This window comes from Prenolepis imparis, unplaced genomic scaffold (assembly GCF_030444845.1).
Source record: "Prenolepis imparis isolate NDT839.2.m4 unplaced genomic scaffold, iyPreImpa1.0 SCAF_8, whole genome shotgun sequence".
Classification (NCBI taxonomy): Eukaryota; Metazoa; Arthropoda; class Insecta; order Hymenoptera; family Formicidae; genus Prenolepis; species Prenolepis imparis.
The window spans coordinates 10098385-10119859 of record NW_028141166.1 but is presented as its reverse complement, the minus strand read 5'-3'; the positions used below and the strand labels follow the sequence as shown (position 1 = coordinate 10119859).

The 21475-nt window shown below is 35.3% G+C and overlaps 1 protein-coding gene across 2 annotated transcripts in view; it reads right to left on the bottom strand.

The window, feature by feature from the left end:
• The window catches only part of LOC145939863 (neural cell adhesion molecule 2), a 221158-nt gene that overhangs the window by 65789 nt on the left and 133894 nt on the right, over window positions 1-21475 (bottom strand). The window contains exons 2-3 of one of the 2 annotated variants that reach the window (XM_083044483.1): window positions 15667-15799; window positions 8091-8299 (exon numbers count right to left, since the gene is read on the bottom strand). In XM_083044483.1, the coding sequence (XP_082900609.1) occupies window positions 8091-8299; window positions 15667-15799 (342 nt within the window). The remainder of the gene's footprint in view (window positions 1-8090; window positions 8300-15666; window positions 15800-21475) is intronic. The other variant, XM_083044484.1, reaches the window with a different exon arrangement.

Sequence of the window (21475 nt, the reverse complement as noted above, 5' to 3'; positions counted from 1 at the left end):
TCTGCAGAATTTTTCTTTCTCTCTCTCTCTCTCTCTCTCTCTCTCTCTCTCTCTCTCTCTTCTCGCAAATGAGTGTTTACTATACAGTCTATAATAAAAAAAAAGAATTTCCAAGCTTTATATGTAGAGCAATTCTTTCATTGAAAGTTACGCGTCTCTCTCCGGTTTAAGAACTTCAGCGGCACCGCAGAGAGCATCGTAAAATTTATGCGCGCACTTTTATCCGAGATCTATCTTGTCCGTTCAGTTTGAACTCATCTCCGCATCGCTGATCCAAAAGTAACGTGAAGATACTCGCGTGTGTAGTGAAGTATAGTGATCTCGCTACAAAGTAACGGTGGAAAGTAACAGCTTTACGGTTACACCACAAGACAACGTCGTATACGCTTTACAAGGCAGCCGTCATCGCGCATTTGCTATACAGTTCGGGACTTTAATAAAGATATTTTACGGCAAGTTATTCTTTCTCTCTCTCCCTCCGTCCTAGCTTTCTTTTTACATTTATCGGAGAATGACAAAGATGGCGTGAAACGGAACACGATAAAATACTCATCCGGTAAAAATGTCTTGAGAACTCGAGCGATGCCGACGCACACCGTATCCACTCACCATACAAATCCGCGACATTAAAGTCGCATTTACGGCATAAGTGAGTAAGCAAGAAAATTTCGGCAATTCTTACTCGGTAACAGAACTTTCCTTCCTTCCGTTAGTACGGGAGAAGAAAGTTCCCTCGGGCCCCCGATCGACGGAATCTTATTCCCGCTGAAGTGGATACATCAGTAGGTCCTCCCCATCCCCCGATGAAGTGACGTGTGTATGTATGCGTGTGTATATATATGTGTGTGTGTGTGTGTGCGCGCGCGCGCGCGCTTAGAAGTAAAATACTATTAAAAGTTCGCGGGAAAGGCGCGAGTGGGCAAATCCAGATCAATTACCTTTCGGGAGAACAATCTGAGCGAGAGCAGGGATACTGAAAACTTTGGGCCCCTCGGGGTGGATCTCCATTCGTAACTTTCGAGCAAATCGAACGTATTCAGTGACGTAAGGTAGGTTTCCGTCCTTCGGGAATTGTACGAAATGTCTTGGGAAGAATTTGCTAGATCTTACGATCATATTTTAATATTTGAATTGATTCGCTGCCGCGGCGTTTTACGACATAAATTTTGATTTATATATAATAATAACGTATGCGTAATCAATGTACAGTATAACTAATCAATAGTTATTATATGTCAATTGCTATTTTATCATATTGTTTTTATTATAAGATTGTTTTAAAATACTGATCTGTGGTTGTAACCGAATCATAGAGCTACAACTGTTTCATATATGATTTTTTTGTCCATAATCATTTAAATAACGCATCTCCAAAATGTAATATATATGCTTATATGGGCACTATGTATAAATATATGAAAGGAAGGAAGGGTCGAATATGGCCATCGACGAAAACGGTTTGGGCTGGGAAAGGAGTCTTATAATCCGCTTTCAAATTATTATTATTCTAGTTTCATTCTTTATGGTTATTGCCGCTGTTAATTTTTATCCCGATCATTATAGCTCGATGTATATACATTTTCAGATTTTATTAACAGCTACATTCATTAGGGTCTGAGAGAGAGTAGGAACGAGAGACGAAGAGCGAAACGCGAGCGAGTATAATCTTGAAAATAATTATCCTCGTTGAAAATTCACGGACTACGAAGAAAATAATCGTATCTAAATTTATCCCGATTTCGAGGCTGACTAAAACTGATTGCAATATATTATCTCTTTATCGCAAGATGCGCCAGATGCGACCCACCGCCACCTCCTTTGTGTCTTGAGGGCTTTTAAGATATTATTTCCTTAAAAGACCTTCCCCGGATATGACGTCGGATTTTACAGGGATAAAATGTTTCTTGCTTCTATTGAAAAGTTTATATTTCCGCACTTGACTAGTTTTTATTTCATCCGGCTCTACGTAATTCCATCCGCTCATCGAAAAGAGAGTTGATTCGAGTAAATATAACTTCCGAGACTAACACGCTCTGTCGGCACTTTTTCTTTTTTTTTCATTTGACGTGCCGACCTACGGTTTCCAATAAACCGAGGGTCCTAAGAATACGCTTGCGGCTTGCGGCCGAAGCGAACTTATAACGGATTTACACGAGTCGAGTGGTACTATCGCATATCGACTGGCTGTCGACATTACATCTGTTGTTTTCCGCTCAACTCGATACTCTGCACTGGTTTACGTAACCGAGCAGAAAAGAATTGGTCACACTGTTGCTCCGATATCGGAAGTCGAACACCGGTGATATTGACATTAACATTCTGTAGCGGAGACCGTGACGGATATCCTCGCGAAACGTACAAGTTCTTTCACGTCTAAAAACATGCCAAATGCAGCCTCTCTCTTCAAAAAACAGGAGAGAGCATTTTGAATTTTTACTTATAATAATTATATGACTTATCGTCCGAAAATTCCAACTATGAAAAAAATTCCACATGAGAATTGTTTTTCCGTGAAAAGACGATTTTCTATCCGCCCATTATTCAGACATCTAGCAAAGCTAAACATAGCAATTAAAAATCGTATTCGCGATACCATTTTAATATCGTTAATTGATATTGTAATATTGTAAATTAAAGTTTTTTTTTATGTTTGTCGATTTAATAAATTTTGTCATTTTACCGTTTAATTTTATGATTATTACGCAGAACGCGGCAGAGTTTTATAAAAATTTAAATAAAAAAATTCCTCTTTATCTCTGTAAAAAACTAATATTCCAAATTTTCGAAAACTTAGAAAATAGAATGCTAATTTTATACAAATTCTCTTGCTTCACTAAATCAAAATTTCAGATCGGCTTCTTTTTCTCTATGTTACCTTGTCCGCAATTATTTTACTTAACTATGACAAAGCATCGTGGTAGGTAAACTGCTCGTTAATCAGGACGCGAGCACACAACAAACTCTTAAACATTGGTGTGCATTAATCATAATGCAGTATAAGCAGCTCCGGAGATATTCCTCACGCACTTAAAACGAAATATTTTCCTTTGCGGTGGTATAAACAGTCCCCTTTCCCCGTGTTTATTGTTGACTGCACAACGACTGTCGAGTGTCGGAAATGGAGTTTCCATAACTCGGCGATATCAGATAGCGCGAAGAGACTCGAGGTGAGATGATGTCACACTCTACATGGGGCTTGTGTGTTACATCACAAACGCGAGGGAAATACTCATTGAAGGAACAGTCCCGTCCCGAGGAAACAGCGCGAACAGTTTGTTCGCCTTTTACGCGAGAGATTTTGATTATCATGATCGTAAAGGTGAATATATTGCAAAAGTCAACGGCAGATCCGTAAACAAAGGTATTATTATTATATTATCAAGTTATGTATCATTTTTTTCTGATAAAAAGAAGCTGCTCTCGCAGCTCTTTTTCCGTTCTTTCCTTACTTTAAAGAAACAACAGTTCAAGAAGATAAATGCGCTCGTTCTCTGTATCTCGACTTCGAGGAAGTCTTAATGCGAAGAGCCGCCATTTCTTTAGAGTTTTTGCACCGATTTCTGGTTCCCCCGTTGGTTACTCGGGAACCACCTTATCTTCACTTCGCTCGTATTTTATAAAACCCTAAAGCATGATATAATATCTCTGCTTAAACGAAAACTGATAAATATATATTGAACGGTGTCCGACTTTTAGGAGGTATGCTGTATTCAAATCGTTTTTCTTTTTTATCACGACACAAAGAAAGAGCCCATTTTGAAATTGGTATAAATTATAATAAACATAAATATGAGGAAAATTGTTTTGTTTTATTGTTATGTAATAATTAAATTACGCATTAATATATATATAATTAAATAATTGATTAATCAGCGATATTAATTCAATAATTATTAAAGAATATGCGATAAAATATTTGCAAACATTTCCCAATAATACATTGTCAATAATTTGCAAAATTATAAAATGCGCAAAATTTATGTCTACTTGCATGTGCGTATATTACACACACGTTGAAATGTCAATATTGGCCGACAGAAATTGCGAGGTATGCCGCTTTGAAAATCATCGGTATCTCGCGGAAAATTTATCGAATTACATTCTATACTTTCGGAACTGGAATACCTTGTATTTCTCGTTCGGCCGAAAGGACACATCATCTTGGTACGATAAATGCCCTGATTTACCGAAGCTTTAACTTCAAGCCAAAGGTCTGCTGCCCGTTGACTGTATACGAAACTTTTCATTCTTTTCTATTCCTTTTAATTTTTTGCTAGAGACTACTGTCAAATACAAAGTTTCTCGATATAGCGACTTGGGCAGCTGTCGTGATACAGACACGGGTTGGTTTCTTTGGCGGAAACAATGACAAGTTGGATATTTTTACGAATGTTTGTGGCGTTCATAAAAAGAATTTCTTTCGAAGCTATATATATTATCCATCTATAGGCAGTATATTTTTACACAATGCTAAATTATGTTCTCATTTCGAAATCTAAGTATGTTTTGTCAACAAAAATATCATTATACATTATTACTTTTAAATAATATAGTTTTATCTTTCGCAAGATCAATATATTTTTTTTTTTAATAAATATTTATATTCGTTTTTTTTTAAATAAAAGTACATATATATAATATGTCTTCTTATTTTTTAAACTAATTATTCACGAAACAACGAATGAAATTTAATTCGATCATGGATAATATATCGTATTTAAATCGATCCGTTCTCTATCTACATATCCCAATACAAATTGTAGTCTCCAAAAAAAAAAAAAAAATTGTATTAATGATCGAGGTGCTCCTCTTTTCACTCTCATCCATTAACTTCTCTGATACCATCGCGACAATGCATCTATGATTCGAGCGCATCTCGCTCTATCCTTGCTTCGTCTGTTTGATGCACACACTTTTTCGCGTTCGGCTCTTTGACAAGATTGTGACACACAAATGTACGAATGCGGGCGTAAAAGAGTGCGATTTAAATTCCTCGAGTGCGGCGTTTAACAGCTCTCTAATTCTCGTTCATGTCGCGAGCATTCGCTCTTCTTCGCAGGTCGCGACTGTATCATATATGTACATGAATATTTTTGCTTTCATCAATATATATCTCTTTAAGAATATTGTTAGCGATCAAACTATGAAAATGTTATGGTTCAAAATTTTAATTAACGATAAATCTCAATTGAACGTTCAGCTGAATAGTATTTACCTGAATGTTAAGAATTTAATTTATCAAGATTATATGACTTTAAATTATTACTGTTTAAATGAGTTTGTTCATTACTCTGTTAAAAATTACTTGAATATGTTTTATAATCATTAGTTTTAAAATGTAACAACACACACACACACAAGAAGAAAAAAACTAATTGTAAGAAAATAAAAAAAAATGAACATAGAAAATAATTAGTTTTAAATTTTCTTTGAGGTATTTTTTATCTCTGTTAGCATCTCAGAATTACTATTAAAAATAAAAAAGATTTAATTTAATTATTTTAAGATTAAGAAAAAAACTGAATCTGTGTAGGATTGATTGTAAATTAAAATTCTATATTTTTCGACGAATCGTAAAAGACATATAACCGTCACTGTTTGGACATTTCGTACATTATGTTATACGGAAAAAAGAGCAAAAGAGATGTGCAATTTTGCTGGCGAAAGCGCGATGGGAGTAACGGCACGTTAATTGGCGTTCATCTGGAAAAGCTTTACCAACGGCTGAAGTGTCTACGAGTAAGCACGGCTCCTAGCAGGGACGTGCGAAATGTCGGTGGGTCGGGAGGGAGCGTAGGAAGAGCTAATTATCCCGCGGGAAAAATTCCTCGGCGCATGCCGGCCAACGGCGAATCCCGGAGGTGACGCACGTTCGTCCGTTGGTGTTTCCATAACTTTTCAACTGGATTGTTAATTGGATTCTTTTTTTTAGCTCTTCGTCTATGTTCTGTCCCTCTCTCTCTTTCTCTCTCTATTTTTCTTTCTTTCTCTCTTTTTTTTTATTCGGCATCGTATGCTTACTTCGCCCCAATGGCGGTTTACTTTATTTCGAATTTATTGCGTTGCTTTAATCATCGTTTTACGATTCTATTGTTGGCGCGCTAAAAATGCCTGTCACGTCTAACGATAATGGAAAATGCGGTTGGAAATGAGGCGTAACATTAAAATGTAGTTTAAAAAAAATCAATTTTAAAAATACTGCTTTTAATTAGCATTTTTATCAGAGTTTACGATTTAATTTGAGATGGACAAGAAGCTTTTTCAAAACTCACTCATTTAAATTATATTTTTTTAATGTAAAAATACAGAAATTAAATTTTTATTAAAGTTTATTAGAGTTTGAGAAGTATATAATAAAACTGTGTTAATATATAATTAGCGAGGAGTAAACCGCTGACCAAAATTGTGTACACCAATGCCTACTAATGCCCAATTATTGGGCATTACTGTACCCTAGTAATGCGTAATAATGCCTAACCTAACCCTAACCGCTTATAATAAACATGAAAATTTCTCTAAATTTCAAGTATAAAAAATATATTATTTATGAGGCGCATTGGACGAAAAGCTCGAACAAAACAATTTCTGTTCTAAAAAAATAATAATGACGTTAATTAATAGCTAATAAAACCCGGCTAGTAATGCCCATTAATGTACACCAATGCCCACTAATGCCCACTAATTCCCCAAATCTGTACACCGCAATACCCTCAGCGGTTTACCCCTCGATAATTAGCAATAAAATTTTGATGATTAATATTTAAAATAACTTATTATGTAAATATTTTCTTAGTCAATATTATATGTTATTTTTGTTAAAAATTATATAAAATGATTTTATTGTTGCAAAAATAATTATCGCTTGCGTGCTTGTTTATAACTTGGTTTGCGCGAAAACGGCTACTACACGGAGAGAATTTTCTCTTAGAATTTACCTGAAAATCATGGTAATCGTGGGACAATATGGTATATGAAAAGAATTTTATGAGAATTTCTCTGATTAATATTTATCACAATAAAAATAATATCTATCACAATAAAATATAAAACATGTTTGATTAATTTTACTAAACTGCATAGCAAAATTAATCAAACATGTTTTATATTTTAACGTGTAGATATTATTATGTTTATTGTGATAAAATATTAATTCTCATAAAATTCTTTCCATACTATATTGTCCCGATTTCCATGATTTTCAGGGTAAATTCTAAGAGAAAATTCTCTCTGTGTAGACGTATTTTGTATAACATTAAAGGGCTTTAATTTCAGTAAATATCTTTTTCGGTGATTTCGGGCAATAAACCTCAAATCGATTCTCGCAGCTCTCGTTTTAAGCTCTTGTAATATGACAGTTTTATAAGAGCAAAATTATAAAAGTATGACGACACGTAACTTGAAGGCAATATTTTATACGAAGCCTGTAAAACTTTCGTGTCATTTTTAGCATAATCGTAATATACATCGAGTGACTGAGCGCTCGAGCGGCTAATTGGATATTAATGAGAGACGTAATTATGTATAGGGAGAAACTCCGACAAAGTTACAATTGGCTTCGCTTACTTGAAACGACCCTCTTGGAATACTTTCTTACTACTAAAAAGGAGCTAAACAGGGAATTATCGTGTTTCGGATAACGATAACGTGATTCTAAAATGGAAACTTCCAAACTAATTCAAGATTGATTCGTCCTGACTGCAAAACATCAACGTGTATCTGACGTGAAGAGTTGCAAACTTTCCAGTTTCCATCTTGGATTTACGTTACTATTCGTTGTAAAACGTGACTTGGAACTTCTCTGTATCTCTCAAACGCGACGACTGTCGCAAAAAAACTTTGTAATCGCGCAAGAGCGTGTATCTAATTTAAGTAGAGCTATACCTGGCTAGTTCACTGGACAAACCTAATTGAATCGATAACTATGGAAACCGTTTACAAATAGTTGTATCGATTTAGCAATTACCCATCGACTAAACGTATCGTTTAGTGCAATATTTCTGGATGCACATTTTGGAGAGAACAATTTTCTACATTGTATAACTTTTTCTAGACTGTTCAAAATATCGAATAACTTGAGAATAAAAACTCACCGATTACTGTTAAATTGACTTTGGAGTTTCTTGTCTGACCGATTTGAAAATCGACGCGGCATCTGTAGATACCAGCGTCCTCCTCCCTGGTGTTTTCGATGCCCAATAGCGCTGGTTTCTTGTCCAACATGAAGTACGCACGATGCGAGAATACAGTATCGTCCGACCATCTTTCGGCGATACCGAATTCTCGGTTTCTGGCATCGATGCTGCAACAGAAAAATCAAATAATTACGTCAGTCATTTATAATTGAGTATAACATCGGCTACATAAACCATCGTTTTACGTTAATCTTTTCTGGACAATACATATTATAATACATAATACACACAATAATGAATATGCTTATAATGGACGCGTAATCTCTTCGTCTCTCTTGTTTTCTAATAAAAGGGAGTTTGCAGTATCACCTATCAAACCTGTTTTAGTAGACATCGATCGTATTAATATCAATGGATTATAAATCCTCTCAATTTTATATTACTTATACATATTAAAATATGTATGTAATCCGTAAATTAATTTAGTATATGATTGATGATGATAATGATGATAATATGATAATTCACGCTTTAAAGATACGAATTGAAAGATAAAATTTCATTGGAATTCAAAAACGCAAATAAAATTATACACATCGAGCTTAACACTTCTGTAATATCATTGAAAAAAAAATATATGGGTTGTAGAAAATGTTGTATTATGTAAAGTATCTTATAGAGGAAAATATTTTATGACGCAGTCAACCGTCCAGTCATGTACATACATAATCCAACAGACAGATTTTTCGAAATACTGTATCATACAGTTTACGATATGTGTCACGCGCAATAATAAGCACGCGAGAGAAAATATCTACCTGAAAAGAGCGCGATGCCGCCTCGTTGAATTATGGCGAGGATAATTTCATGGTAGATAAAACACGTTTAATACTTGTTACGAAAATTGTTCTACAATCAAAACATAGCGAATGTTTACATCGAACAAGCGAAACGGAAACAAAACCAATTCTTGTAAAACAGGGATTTTCCCGCGCCGCAATGTCGCATCGTCGGTTTTGCGCTGTAAACTTTTCTCTCTCTTTTTCCACCTCTCCTTTTCTCATCCTTCCTATCTCTCTTACTTCCTCTGTGTGAGCCCATCATATAATAAAGTTTTCTATTGCAAGAGTTTCTTTCAGCAGAAGTAAGCATTGTGAAAGCCATTTAAATCGATATAACGGAGGTATTTAAAACAAAGAAATTCTGTAAAGGCATCGATGAGTGACAAAGATAAGAGATATATATTAAAGATAAAAAAGTACCGACAAGAGAGTGACCTATTTTTAACGCATTATTTTTCTGAGATTTTTTTTCAGATTTATTTATTGTTGATATTTCTCGAAGAAAAATATTAAACAAAAATATCACAATATTCATATATTATAGTTTCTATATATACATTGAAAATATGAATTTTTTAGCGAATTAAGCGCTTTTAGTAAAGATAAAAGACAACGTCATATTAATCGATTAATTTGAAATGACATTATTTCAATAGAGATTTAATTTAAGTCAGAGAAATGCATTTAATAAAGGTACATGCGAGATAGTAGATAAATTAACGAAAAAATGTCCTCTCATATCAACGGATTGTTCGTCGTCAGTCGACGTCTCCGTGGCGAATATCGAAATTCTGATTGCTCGCATCTGATTTGACGGCAAAAAATCGCACAGCCAACTCGGCGAAACGACATTTCAGCGACAACCATCGACTTCAACGGCAGGTCATCAGCGTGCAGTGTGCAGTTGTTCTCGTCAATTGTCATTTACGGTGACTCGATACTCGATTTTGAAAAATATATGATACCGAGCGGCTATTTTAACGGCGAGTGTCATTAACGCGGTAATTTCGATTAAATGTTTATCAGCGTTATTCTATCGCGGCCAGCGGTCGCGGATGAATTCATCAGTCGACACGAAGGAATAAATTAAAATCCACAAGGGATTTCGCGCCGCATAGTTTAAATCGCGTTCTAGCTCCGGCGCATTATCAGCGCGGCCGATGTAATTGGCACATAATTAAAGTTCCTCCAATGATCGTTACCGCGGGCAATCATTATTTCAAGCCGTGAACGTTATTAAATTGTAATAATTATGCAACCATAATTGATTTTCTTTCGCACAATTGCGCTCTCTTTCGCCTTTAATTACTGTCTAATGATTTATATGACATGTGTGACACCCGGATATTTTATAGTTTTAAATTTACGAAGATTTGCCGATTTCGTAATGCGTCCGGTCAAAAATCGTGAAATGTAAACGCGAATTTATTGAATATTAAATATTATATTATATATATATATGGTTTTATATTTCACATTCAAAGATGGATAAATATTTTCGCTGTCAAACTGACGGTATTTACTGACCGTATTTTTGATATCAGAATCTCATTATTGACACAAATAATTTTTACAAATTAAAATCTGACAATATTCGATAAATTTTCTTGCAGATAACATGTCGATGGATAAACGTGGAGAACTGGCAGAATTCGTCGCAGAAAAATATAAATGTATTTTATATTGTTAGTTTTGTATAATAATTGATTTTTTTATTAGCATTCCAAACACAAATGGCGAATCTACGCCACATATAGTATATTCTTCACTCGCGATTGTATTGTTGGAAAATCGAGATATCTTTCATTTAATACCGCGAATAAACCCATATCTCCGTGGAGTTCGAAAAACCGAATCCGCTTACATGTCGTTGCTATTTTTCTGCCTTTTAAGATCTATCACTGGCGCTACTGCGTGACGAACTTTTTGATATGTATACATCGTAACATTTCAAAAGGTTTTAAAATCGCGAAAATATTTCAGCACATTATACGATATTTCTGTTTTTTTTTTTTTTTTTTTTATAAAAGGAAGTGGATAATGATGTAGGCGGGGCGAGAGTCGCATGTTAAGCAGCAACGGCGTTGAAATATAAAATATTACAGCCACCGCTAATCTGCGTTGCAGGAAGAAAGAGAAAGAAACATATTTATGCAAAATTAGATATATATACGCACACACATATAGAATGCTATACAATAATTTCACTTTAAAAGACGCGTATCTAAAATGAAGTTTGACAAATGAATTAACAGAAAGCTGCAGAATTAAATTATTATTCCATCTATCCAATTGGATTTGCCTTGCAAATTTTAGTTATAATTTTTTTACATTATATTATTTCACATTTTATTTTAATATTATATTACATTATAACATAAATCTCTGATTGTAACATTAATGAATCTAACATGCAAGAGTATACAATTGCAATATGCGGATAATCTGTAATTCATCGTCAAAGTTCGGTATTAAATTCAACGAAACGAGAATAATGAATTGTGTTGTCAAGTATATTAACGAAATATCGAGATGAAGAATCATTTGTTTGTTTTCTACATATTTTACGTAGTGTGGGGAGAAAATTAAAACGGGGATAGGGAAACTAGGTGGACGGAATTTTATTGTCTACTGGGACTAATCCGGTTAAGACGTCGCACCAACGTTGCGTGTCGATGAAACTATCGCGAAATTTCGTTATCCAGGGCGCTCATCGCATTTTCCCCGACCAACTCGAAAAGCCGCGACGGTCAGGCCGTATCGTCGACATTGTATAAACGACCTGATGGCCGGCACGTGACGGGTAATTAAAATCTGGTGCAAAATCATACGAAACATTTAAATCTGTTTGCGTTATCCCGAATAACGGCGCCGTGACGTGCACACGCAAAATATATCGTAACATCGCCTACTATCGTTGCTATTTTTTTCTCTCCTTTTTGTTTTTTCCTTTTTTAAACGTGCATTTCGATCGTGAACATATATTTTCGTTTTTTTATCATCGTCACTCCTTTTCCCCGTTGCCATTAGTATGTGTGTCACGCGGCGAGTAACAGTTGCATAATATAACCGCGAAATTTATCTCAAATTTTCTCTATGGAATTTATTCCAACGATTCAAAAATATCATCCGCGTTAGCCTGGTTCTCTCTCGTGTATCTTCGAAAATACAAGACAATATCGCAAAAATTGAAAACAATGCATAGTTTTTTCTGTAATAACGATGTAACAGTAATGATAAAATCATTTTTGTATAAAAATACATACGTTTTCATCCTCGAGAGAAAAAAAAAAACAGATACAATTTTAAGTTACCTTAAAATCTCATACTTGAAATTGTCTCGAGCACATATTTTGTTGTTTTCTCGGAATGAGAAAAAAATATTATAGAATAATTTACTCACCGTTAAAGCATCTGTCGCGTGTCGCAGTTTTTATTTGCTTCAAAATTTCACGAAGAAGATTCAGTTTCATATGCACGGATAAATCGCGTGCAAATTTACACAGATATGCAATCGAATGTTGTATGTTGTATGGTAACTTCCGAAGTTTATTTATTTTGATAAACACTTATTTGGATTCGTTTTTGACGCGGAAAAAGCACCGATGATTTCCAGATTAAAAAAATCCTATTAACGATTTATTCTCTTTCGATATATTTAATATTCACCAAGTTTGTTCAATATGCTTTGTCGATCGATGAATGATTATTGTGATTAGGGTTAGGATGGACATGATATGTGATATTATGAGAAAAAACATTACGCCAACACTCGATACATTAATTCCACACTATTCACGTTCACTCGTTTTCGATTGTGGAAAAAAAGGATGTCTGTTCCTGAAGAAACTACGCGACGCGATTCTAACCTTTCTTTTCGTAAAAAAGTAAACATACCACCGTTGCGAAGCGATTACTCACAAGCACTCATGGAGCGGAAGGGAGGGGGGGGGAGAAGGAAAGATGCAATTACATACATGCAGTGACATCTGTTGCGCCAGCAAAGCTATTGAATACTTACGCACGTATTTGTCTGATTACGCACACACGTATAGCTAAATCAAAATGCGTGATATTAATACAATTACCTTTCGATGGATTTCGGAGGATTCTGATATTAGAATCGACCAACATGTCGTCGTGTCGTGTCACTGAATGCCGACAAGAAACTTGGCAAGCACTTGCCGAGCTTGCATCTCTGTGAGAAACGACGTGTAAACTGTTGGAGACTTTTTCTCCCGCTTCTTCTAATCGCGCACAACGTCAACCACCGCCGCGCCGCCAAGTACACTCGAGTGTCGAATTACATTTTTATCACTTACTTCGATTACGTGTAATTATGAACGTCTTGAATTTAACGGAATTATTACTTCGACGAAAGATCGCGATCAATTATGACTAGTGCGCGGGTAAAAATTGCGGGAACCGGAAACACTTGTCGCGCAGCAAATAGAGATGCCTCTTATTACGTCACAGAGAAGCGGTGATTTGATTGGCTGTCGCGTTGAGCCAATGACATCTATCTCGCGAAAAGAAATTGACCAATCACGCGTCTACTGTAAAGGACGCCATGCTGTTACTCCTTACGTATTAGACGCGTGATTGGTCGATTCTTTTTATCTATACGCATTAAAGATCTATGCACTCAGCGTTTATGCCTTGTTCCCGATTTCGGCGGCGAAAGCCGTCTTCGTTTCCGCTAATCACCAAATGGCGGCTGTTGCAGGTAGTCGAGTTATTCGTATCGAGCAAAGTGTCGGCGTAATCGTTGTGACTGGGTCGCGATCGAGTGCTCCGTGGGATCGATATTGATATCTTAGACGGTGCGTAAGTCGCAGACATACATTTCGAGGACGCTTCGCGACGAGAGCCTCGACGACCGGGTACGTCTTCGTCTTTTAAGTACGATCGCGAGCGTCGCCAGCCGCCATGACGGTCGTTGTACTTTAACCGTACGTGAATTGCGACAGTGCCGTGGAAATATTCGGTCAATCGGTGCGTAATCGCCTCGAGAGTGTCCGGCGAATAAGACTGATCGATATTTAATCGCGATGAATAGGCGATGACGCTTCGCCGAGGGTCTCTCTCCGCTAAAACGTCTCGACTATTTTCCGGCGAAACCGTTACACGTCCGCGATCGTAAATCATTAAAGCCATCGGCACGTACGACTGAACTCGACGAAATCGGTCGGCTATATCGATATTTATTTACGCATTCGTAAATTATTCGATGAAAATATAATCGCGAATTTGGGGAGTGACGAGAAAAAATATATATATCGGAAAATACATCGCATCAGTGTCTCAGTTTAATTACATGAACATAGTACAATATATGACTCGTCGATAAATGTATACGTCTCATCTATCGACCTTCGCTTCACGCCAATTTTTCTCGCGAGATGTCCTTCAAATGTTGTATGTACTTGGCCTAATTCGCGATAAGTCGCGACTAACTTGAACATCGCGCGTGACGAATCGCGAGTCGCGTCGTGAAACATGTGTTTCGCGTAGTCTGTGACAAGTACCTTGAATATATTTTAACATTGTGTGTTTTTTTATCCTTATTGATGATCGAAAATCTTCTTCTTTTATAGCTGCTTGAGCTTTAGAGATTACTCATACACTTTGACTTAAATAATTCAAACTGCTCTCAGATCACAGGTCTGAGGATACTTTCCAAAAAATATACTTTATGCGTAAAAATACTTTACGCGATTCGTGATGATCGAAAAGCGCGAGGGTCAAAATCGTGAAGTGAACATTGTATGTATGACAAATCGCAAGTGTCGAATCTAGCGATGGACCATCGTCTCTCATCTCGCGATCGCGCATCACGCAGTTTAATTTTTAATCGGGCGTCGCGAAACGTTATTTAAACATGTGTTTCATACAACGGCATTGGGAGCAAGAAGGATCGTGCGAAGGAAACAGCGGAGAACAATGGTGAGTTTATTATATGTATAATTTTATGAGTTCATAATTAGATTTCATATTTAACATACATATGTGGTTTGTGTGCAGCGAATTGATATGTTTGTATAGTAATATAATGCTGCTTTTTATGGATATATTATTAAAAATATTGACTGGTAATATATCAAAACAGATTATTTTACAAATACGTCAGAAATGTGAGAGAGATTATTCATACGTATTTTTTGCCGCAACTTTTTATAACACGTTATTTATATGATAATGGGTATAATTAGCGTGTGCATCGGCGCGTTAAATTTTATATTGTAAAAAAAAATAAAATATATTTTTGCGTCTTATAAAAAACCTGCAGATTTAAAAAATGCAATTATTATACTACATATGTATTATTGAATATGAAATGTTGACAATTTTCCTGACAAAAGGCGCATTCGGTTCGTCTTTTTTTCGATAGTCCCTATACGAAGCAATGCTTATGCAATATTCAACGGTGATATTCCTCGCAAACAAGAAATATATATTCTTTTAGCGACGCGAAGCGTCGTCGAAAATCGAGTTCGAAGACAATTTTCGGATAAAAGCGACTACCAATCTCGTATTGTGCCGTCGGGCTGTTTGCAGTTCGTTCTGTAGCGATAGAGAAACGGCCGGTGATACGTAGTTGCAGATCGCTATACATGTGCATATGTACGCGCGTTTATGTGTGCGCTCGCGAATGTACGCTTGTCCGTATATATGAATTGATTGCACTTTACCTGTAAACTGATGTACCGAGATCCTCGCGATACCAGAGCACAAGATGCACAGAGTCTCCCTCGTGAGTGGTTGATATGTCGCAGGGAAGATAGGCGGAATCTCCGACTAGTGCCACGATGTGTGATATGGGTACTATAGATAACAGAAATGCGGAACAGTTAGATTTAACAGCAAGAAAGACATTTTCGAAAAATATAATAGCCGGCAAATTCCTATTTTTAATAATCGTGTAATAACTTTATTACGAAATTATACTTATAAAGTTTGAACTGATTAATTTGGTGAATTAATTATTATAAAGATAATTAATTAAAAAAGTATGATCTATTTTTTTTTAACCGATTCGCTTTTTAGAGACATAATCGGGAGATCGCGATTTTATACACGTATGTGCAATAAAAATGTGACTTGCAAAGTCGGACGCGATATGTCTGCATATTGATAAAAGTGCAATTTGCTCGCGCGGCATATAAATGATTTAATTTATTTTATCAGAATAATCTTTCACTTTGTATGCAATTACGTAGCTATCGTATTTGTTTCCAAAAGCGAGTTTCTCTGTGATTATATTATTCGGTGATGCGAAAACGCCTATATAATGCGATAAGTATCAGCCTATTATTGCTCGTTCAAACCAATATACGTATAATCGCGTTTAATATTAGGATAAACACCTTCGCATTAATTTGTATTAATCTAGCTTATTCAACGATAACATGTTATATCATTAAAAATATATTCGCACGTGCGTTATTCTTAATTCTTCTATTCAATTTTTCTATACTAAAACACAAGCGCGCGGCGCGTGCCATTTCTCGGTTTTGTATAAAAAAGAATATTTTTATATAAAGTTTGTTTAAACTTAATATTTTTAATTAAATTTTAAAATAAAATTATGTTATAAAAATTAAAATAGTGATATGTTGTAATACTTTGTTTTCGATTAATATTTTTTGACAGAAATCAGTTGATAACTGTCAAAAAATATTAATCGAGTTTAGGAATTGTAACATATTATTCAAAATATATTATTATTTTAATTTTTGTAACATATTCTTAAAATAAATTAGCAAATTAACGCTTTAATCAGCTGATTTCTGTCAAAAAATATTAATAAAGCGATAAATTTGCTAATTGAATTTTCAAATATTATTATAAAATATTGTTATAAAATGTAAAATAGTAATATGTTGTAAATAATATGTTGTAATGCCTTATTTGCGATTGATATTTTTTGAAAAATCAGCTGAAAACTATCAAAAATATTAATCGAGTTTAAAGAATTATGACATATTATTTAAAACATATTACTATTAAAATTTTTATAACATATTATTATTTTAAAATTATTAATATTATTTGACAGAAATCAGCTGAATAAAGAGTTAATTTGCTAATAAAATTTTAAAATAAAATTATGTTATAAGAATTAATATAATAATGTTATAAATAATATGTTATAATACTTTAAATTTGTTTAATATTTTTGACAGTTATCAGCTGATTTCTGTCAAAAAATATTAATCACAGATAAGGTATTATAACATATAATTTACAACTTATTACTATTTTTTTTGCACCATATTATTATTTCAAAATTTGATTATCAAATTTTTGCTTTATTAATACTTTATGACAGAAATCAGTTGATAACTGTCAAAACTACACTGAGAGAATTTTCTCTTAGAATTTACCCTGAAAATCATGGTAATCGTGGGATAATATGATATATAGAAAGAATTTTATGAGAATTTCTCTGATTAAAATTTATCACAATAAAAATAATATCTATTACAATAAAATATGAAACATGTTTGATTAATTTTACTAAACTGCATAGTAAAATTAATCAAACATTTTATATTTTATTGTAATAGATATTCGATGGATATTATTATTTTTATTGTGATAAATATTAATCAGAGAAATTCTCATAAAATTCTTTCTATACCATATTATCCCACAATTATCATGATTTTCAGGGTGAATTCTAAGAAAAAATTCTCTCTGTGTACATGCAAAACATGTGCTGTATGTTTCGCATAGTCTAATGTCGCGAATATCTTTTAACATTGCAGATGTCGAGTCGAATGAACGAACGTCTCGATCTACCCATTGGATTACGTGGTCGGGCATCCGCGATTATTTAAAATCGTCGCTTCGCGAGTCGAGTGTTTGTCGTGAGACGTTTCTCCAAACACGTATTTCGCGCAATTTATGATAACTATCGCGGATACCTGCCGCGTGTGACGAGTCGCGAGTGTCGAATCTAGCGACGAACGAACGTCTCGATCTACCCATTGGATTACGCGGTCGGGCATCCGCGATTATTTAAAATCGGCGTTCGTCGCTTCGCGAGTCGAGTGTTTGTCGTGAGACGTTTCTCCAAACACGTATTTCGCGCAATTTATGATAAATATCGCGGATACCTGCCGCGTGTGACGAGCCGCGAGTGTCGAATCTAGCGACGAACGAACGTCTCGATCTACCCATTGGATTACGCGGTCGGGCATCCGCGATTATTTAAAATCGGCGTTCGTCGCTTCGCGAGTCGAGTGTTTGTCGTGAGACGTTTCTCCAAACACGTATTTCGCGCAATTTATGATAAATATCGCGGATACCTGCCGCGTGTGACGAGCCGCGAGTGTCGAATCTAGCGACGAACGAACGTCTCGATCTACCCATTGGATTACGCGGTCGGGCATCCGCGATTATTTAAAATCGGCGTTCGTCGCTTCGCGAGTCGAGTGTTTGTCGTGAGACGTTTCTCCAAACACGTATTTCGCGCAATTTATGATAAATATCGCGGATACCTGCCGCGTGTGACGAGCCGCGAGTGTCGAATCTAGCGACGAACGAACGTCTCGATCTACCCATTGGATTACGCGGTCGGGCATCCGCGATTATTTAAAATCGGCGTTCGTCGCTTCGCGAGTCGAGTGTTTGTCGTGAGATGTTTCTCCAAACACGTATTTCGCGCAATTTGTGATAAGTATATTTTCCAACATTGCGGGATGGATGGCGAGACGGCGATGCATCGACCGGTGAGTCTATTAATTATTTATTTTATACATTTAGATAATAGTTATATATCTAACTGAATATAATATTATTATTTACGAATATAGCATTGTATATTACGGTGTATAACATTTATTAAATGGTTTTATAACCATAAAATAACAACTGTTACTGTACGCATTAGGAGCCAAATATTTTACTATACTATTATTAATTTTTTATTAGTTTTATGTGAACTAAAAGTAAAGAGAGGCGTTCTTCTTCGTTATATTTTTGATAAAACATTTTCGACTGCATATCATACGAGACCGTACGAAAGGTTTGATGCATTCGCGTATAGATATATCGCAATAAGGCTGTAAAAATTCAGTGTGCTCGTGAAGATAAAATTCGAAATGTCGGTGAAGCATCGTATGTGGTGCGTTGCTCGCGGTGCAAAAATGTGGCAATCCTTTCGATCGAAATTAAATGATCGTTTTTATTTATGATGTCTCTTCCCCCCCCCTCTCTCTCTTTCTCTCTCTTCGTTTCTCTTTTTCTTTCGAAATACGCGAATGCAACACGGCGCGACGACAGAAAATTTTGAACTATTCACAGAGATACCAGCAAACGGGCGCTGGTATCATCGTTGGAGTTTGTGCTTCGACGTTTCGCTGTCGTTTTTCCGACAATACCGTATCGGCAGTCCTTTCCTTCCTTTTGTACATCCGCGGTCCGTTTGCCAAGATGTATACACTCAGCGTGAAAAATATGAAAGGCTGAGTCGCGCCGACGTAAAGTTTTACCCGAGAGAGAGAACGCGCCTTTTTATTAAGAATAAAATCTGCGTCGGATTTTGAAGTACAATGAGCGTTCGTGTATTCGTTTGTACCGCCTACATCGCAGCGCGGCATGAGTAACATTTTTTTATACAATTACGTTGCCTGTTCGATAAAAACGTTTCGTTTTATATACATATATACTTCTACGTCAGCTATGAAAGCATATACCACTGATCTCCATTATTTTCTTACGTAACAGGAAAACCATTCATACGCAATAACTCGTTCTTGATCTCGGAAAAATGCACAGGCAATGCATGCGACGTTTATTATGCAGCTTGCAATGTAGCTTTGATTGTTTTTAGTAGTTGCCAGCTTCGTAATAATTATTATTCTCGTATTATTTATGTATATAAATTATTTTTACATTGAAATATATAGAGGGAATATTATATAAATAGCAATTTTTTATATTTTAATAAAATTATAAATTTCTCGAAGATTTATTATTTCTTCCAAACGATGTACACTTTTATATGTGCGTGCAGTCTGTCATTATTTAATCTTTATTGTTAACGTTATCGTTAATCTAAATTGGATATAGTTAGAAGCAACGTTACATGGACTGAAAGCAGCCATTATTAGCTGGCTAGAATTCTCTGTGATCATTTTGTAGTAATACTAAAAAGTAGTCACGGAGCAGAGCCCGTCAAGAGGATCAGCTGAGCGGATCATACGAATTCGCCAATAAAATGATCCAGTAGTGGTGCACGGGTTATGAGAGATGTATTCTCACAAAATTTTCTCCTCGTAAATTCGTAGAAAATTAGAGTATTACGTCTTACCGACCGACCTGATCGGATTAATGTCGTATGATGGACCGTTGAATTCTAGTGTTCTTTTACGGGCGCTGACGCACCTCGCGGATTTACCTTTAAAATCGGAACTTAAAATCATCGCGAATTAGGAACGAATCTCGCTGAAATGTCGGTTCAACACATCCCAAAAGAGGTGAATTTTCTTTCTTTTTTTGCCTTCTTTCTTTGTCTTTTCCATGCATCGGTGATATTCTAGCTGCAAGCCGCAACTTTAACGACGGATGATTTTATCGGGCCGACAGGCGTGGCGAAGCAAGTTTTGTTGCGCATGTTCGTTGTTCGACGCGTGTAATGGTTTCCGGTGCCATCTCGCCAATGGTTGGAATATTTCTCTCTTTCGCCAGAAAGCTCGACCCTATGTAGTCTTTACGTTTTCTTTCTCCGAGATATCTGTAAGAGTGCACCGTGTCATCATGTCTAGTATCTAATATAAGGCATCTTACGTTCCGTTCCAGCTCGAGGCGTATTTTTCGCCATGTTTTTGTCACACGTATGTAAGAGTTTGCATCGTTTAAGTCTTACGATATGTATACTCTATGTATACATTTTTCTTTCATAGAGAGAAAAATAATTATTCTTTTAATGTATATGTATGTTATTAAAAAAATATCAGTTTCACGAGCATTACGTAATTTTATATCAATTCCGTAAATAATTTAATTTATAAAAAATGTCAGAAATAATACGCAATTTTTTAAAGAGTTCTATATACTACAAACAATACAAAATTTTTAATAATTTTTTTTTTGCATTTTCTTGTGATTATTCTATTTTAATGATATTTTTATAAAAAGTAGAATTTTTTAAAACTCATGTATGATTAAAAGTTTTGAAAATTTAAACGAAAAATAAAGAGGAAAATATCGTAAGACAAAATGAAACGCTGCTTGACATCTCAGTTTGTTTTGAAATATTTTCTTTTGTTTAACGACCAACATTATTTGTTTAAATTATTGAGAAATATAGAATTATTGATAAAAATAAATTAAAACTAAAATTCATAATAATTATGAGTTCAAAATAATACATCAGTTTTACATATACACATTAAAAATCAAAATATTTTATAGTTCGCGATATATATTATTCTTTGATATATCCTGTTTCGAGGAAATGTAAGACGCTTGCTTTTCCCTTGGTCTCGACTA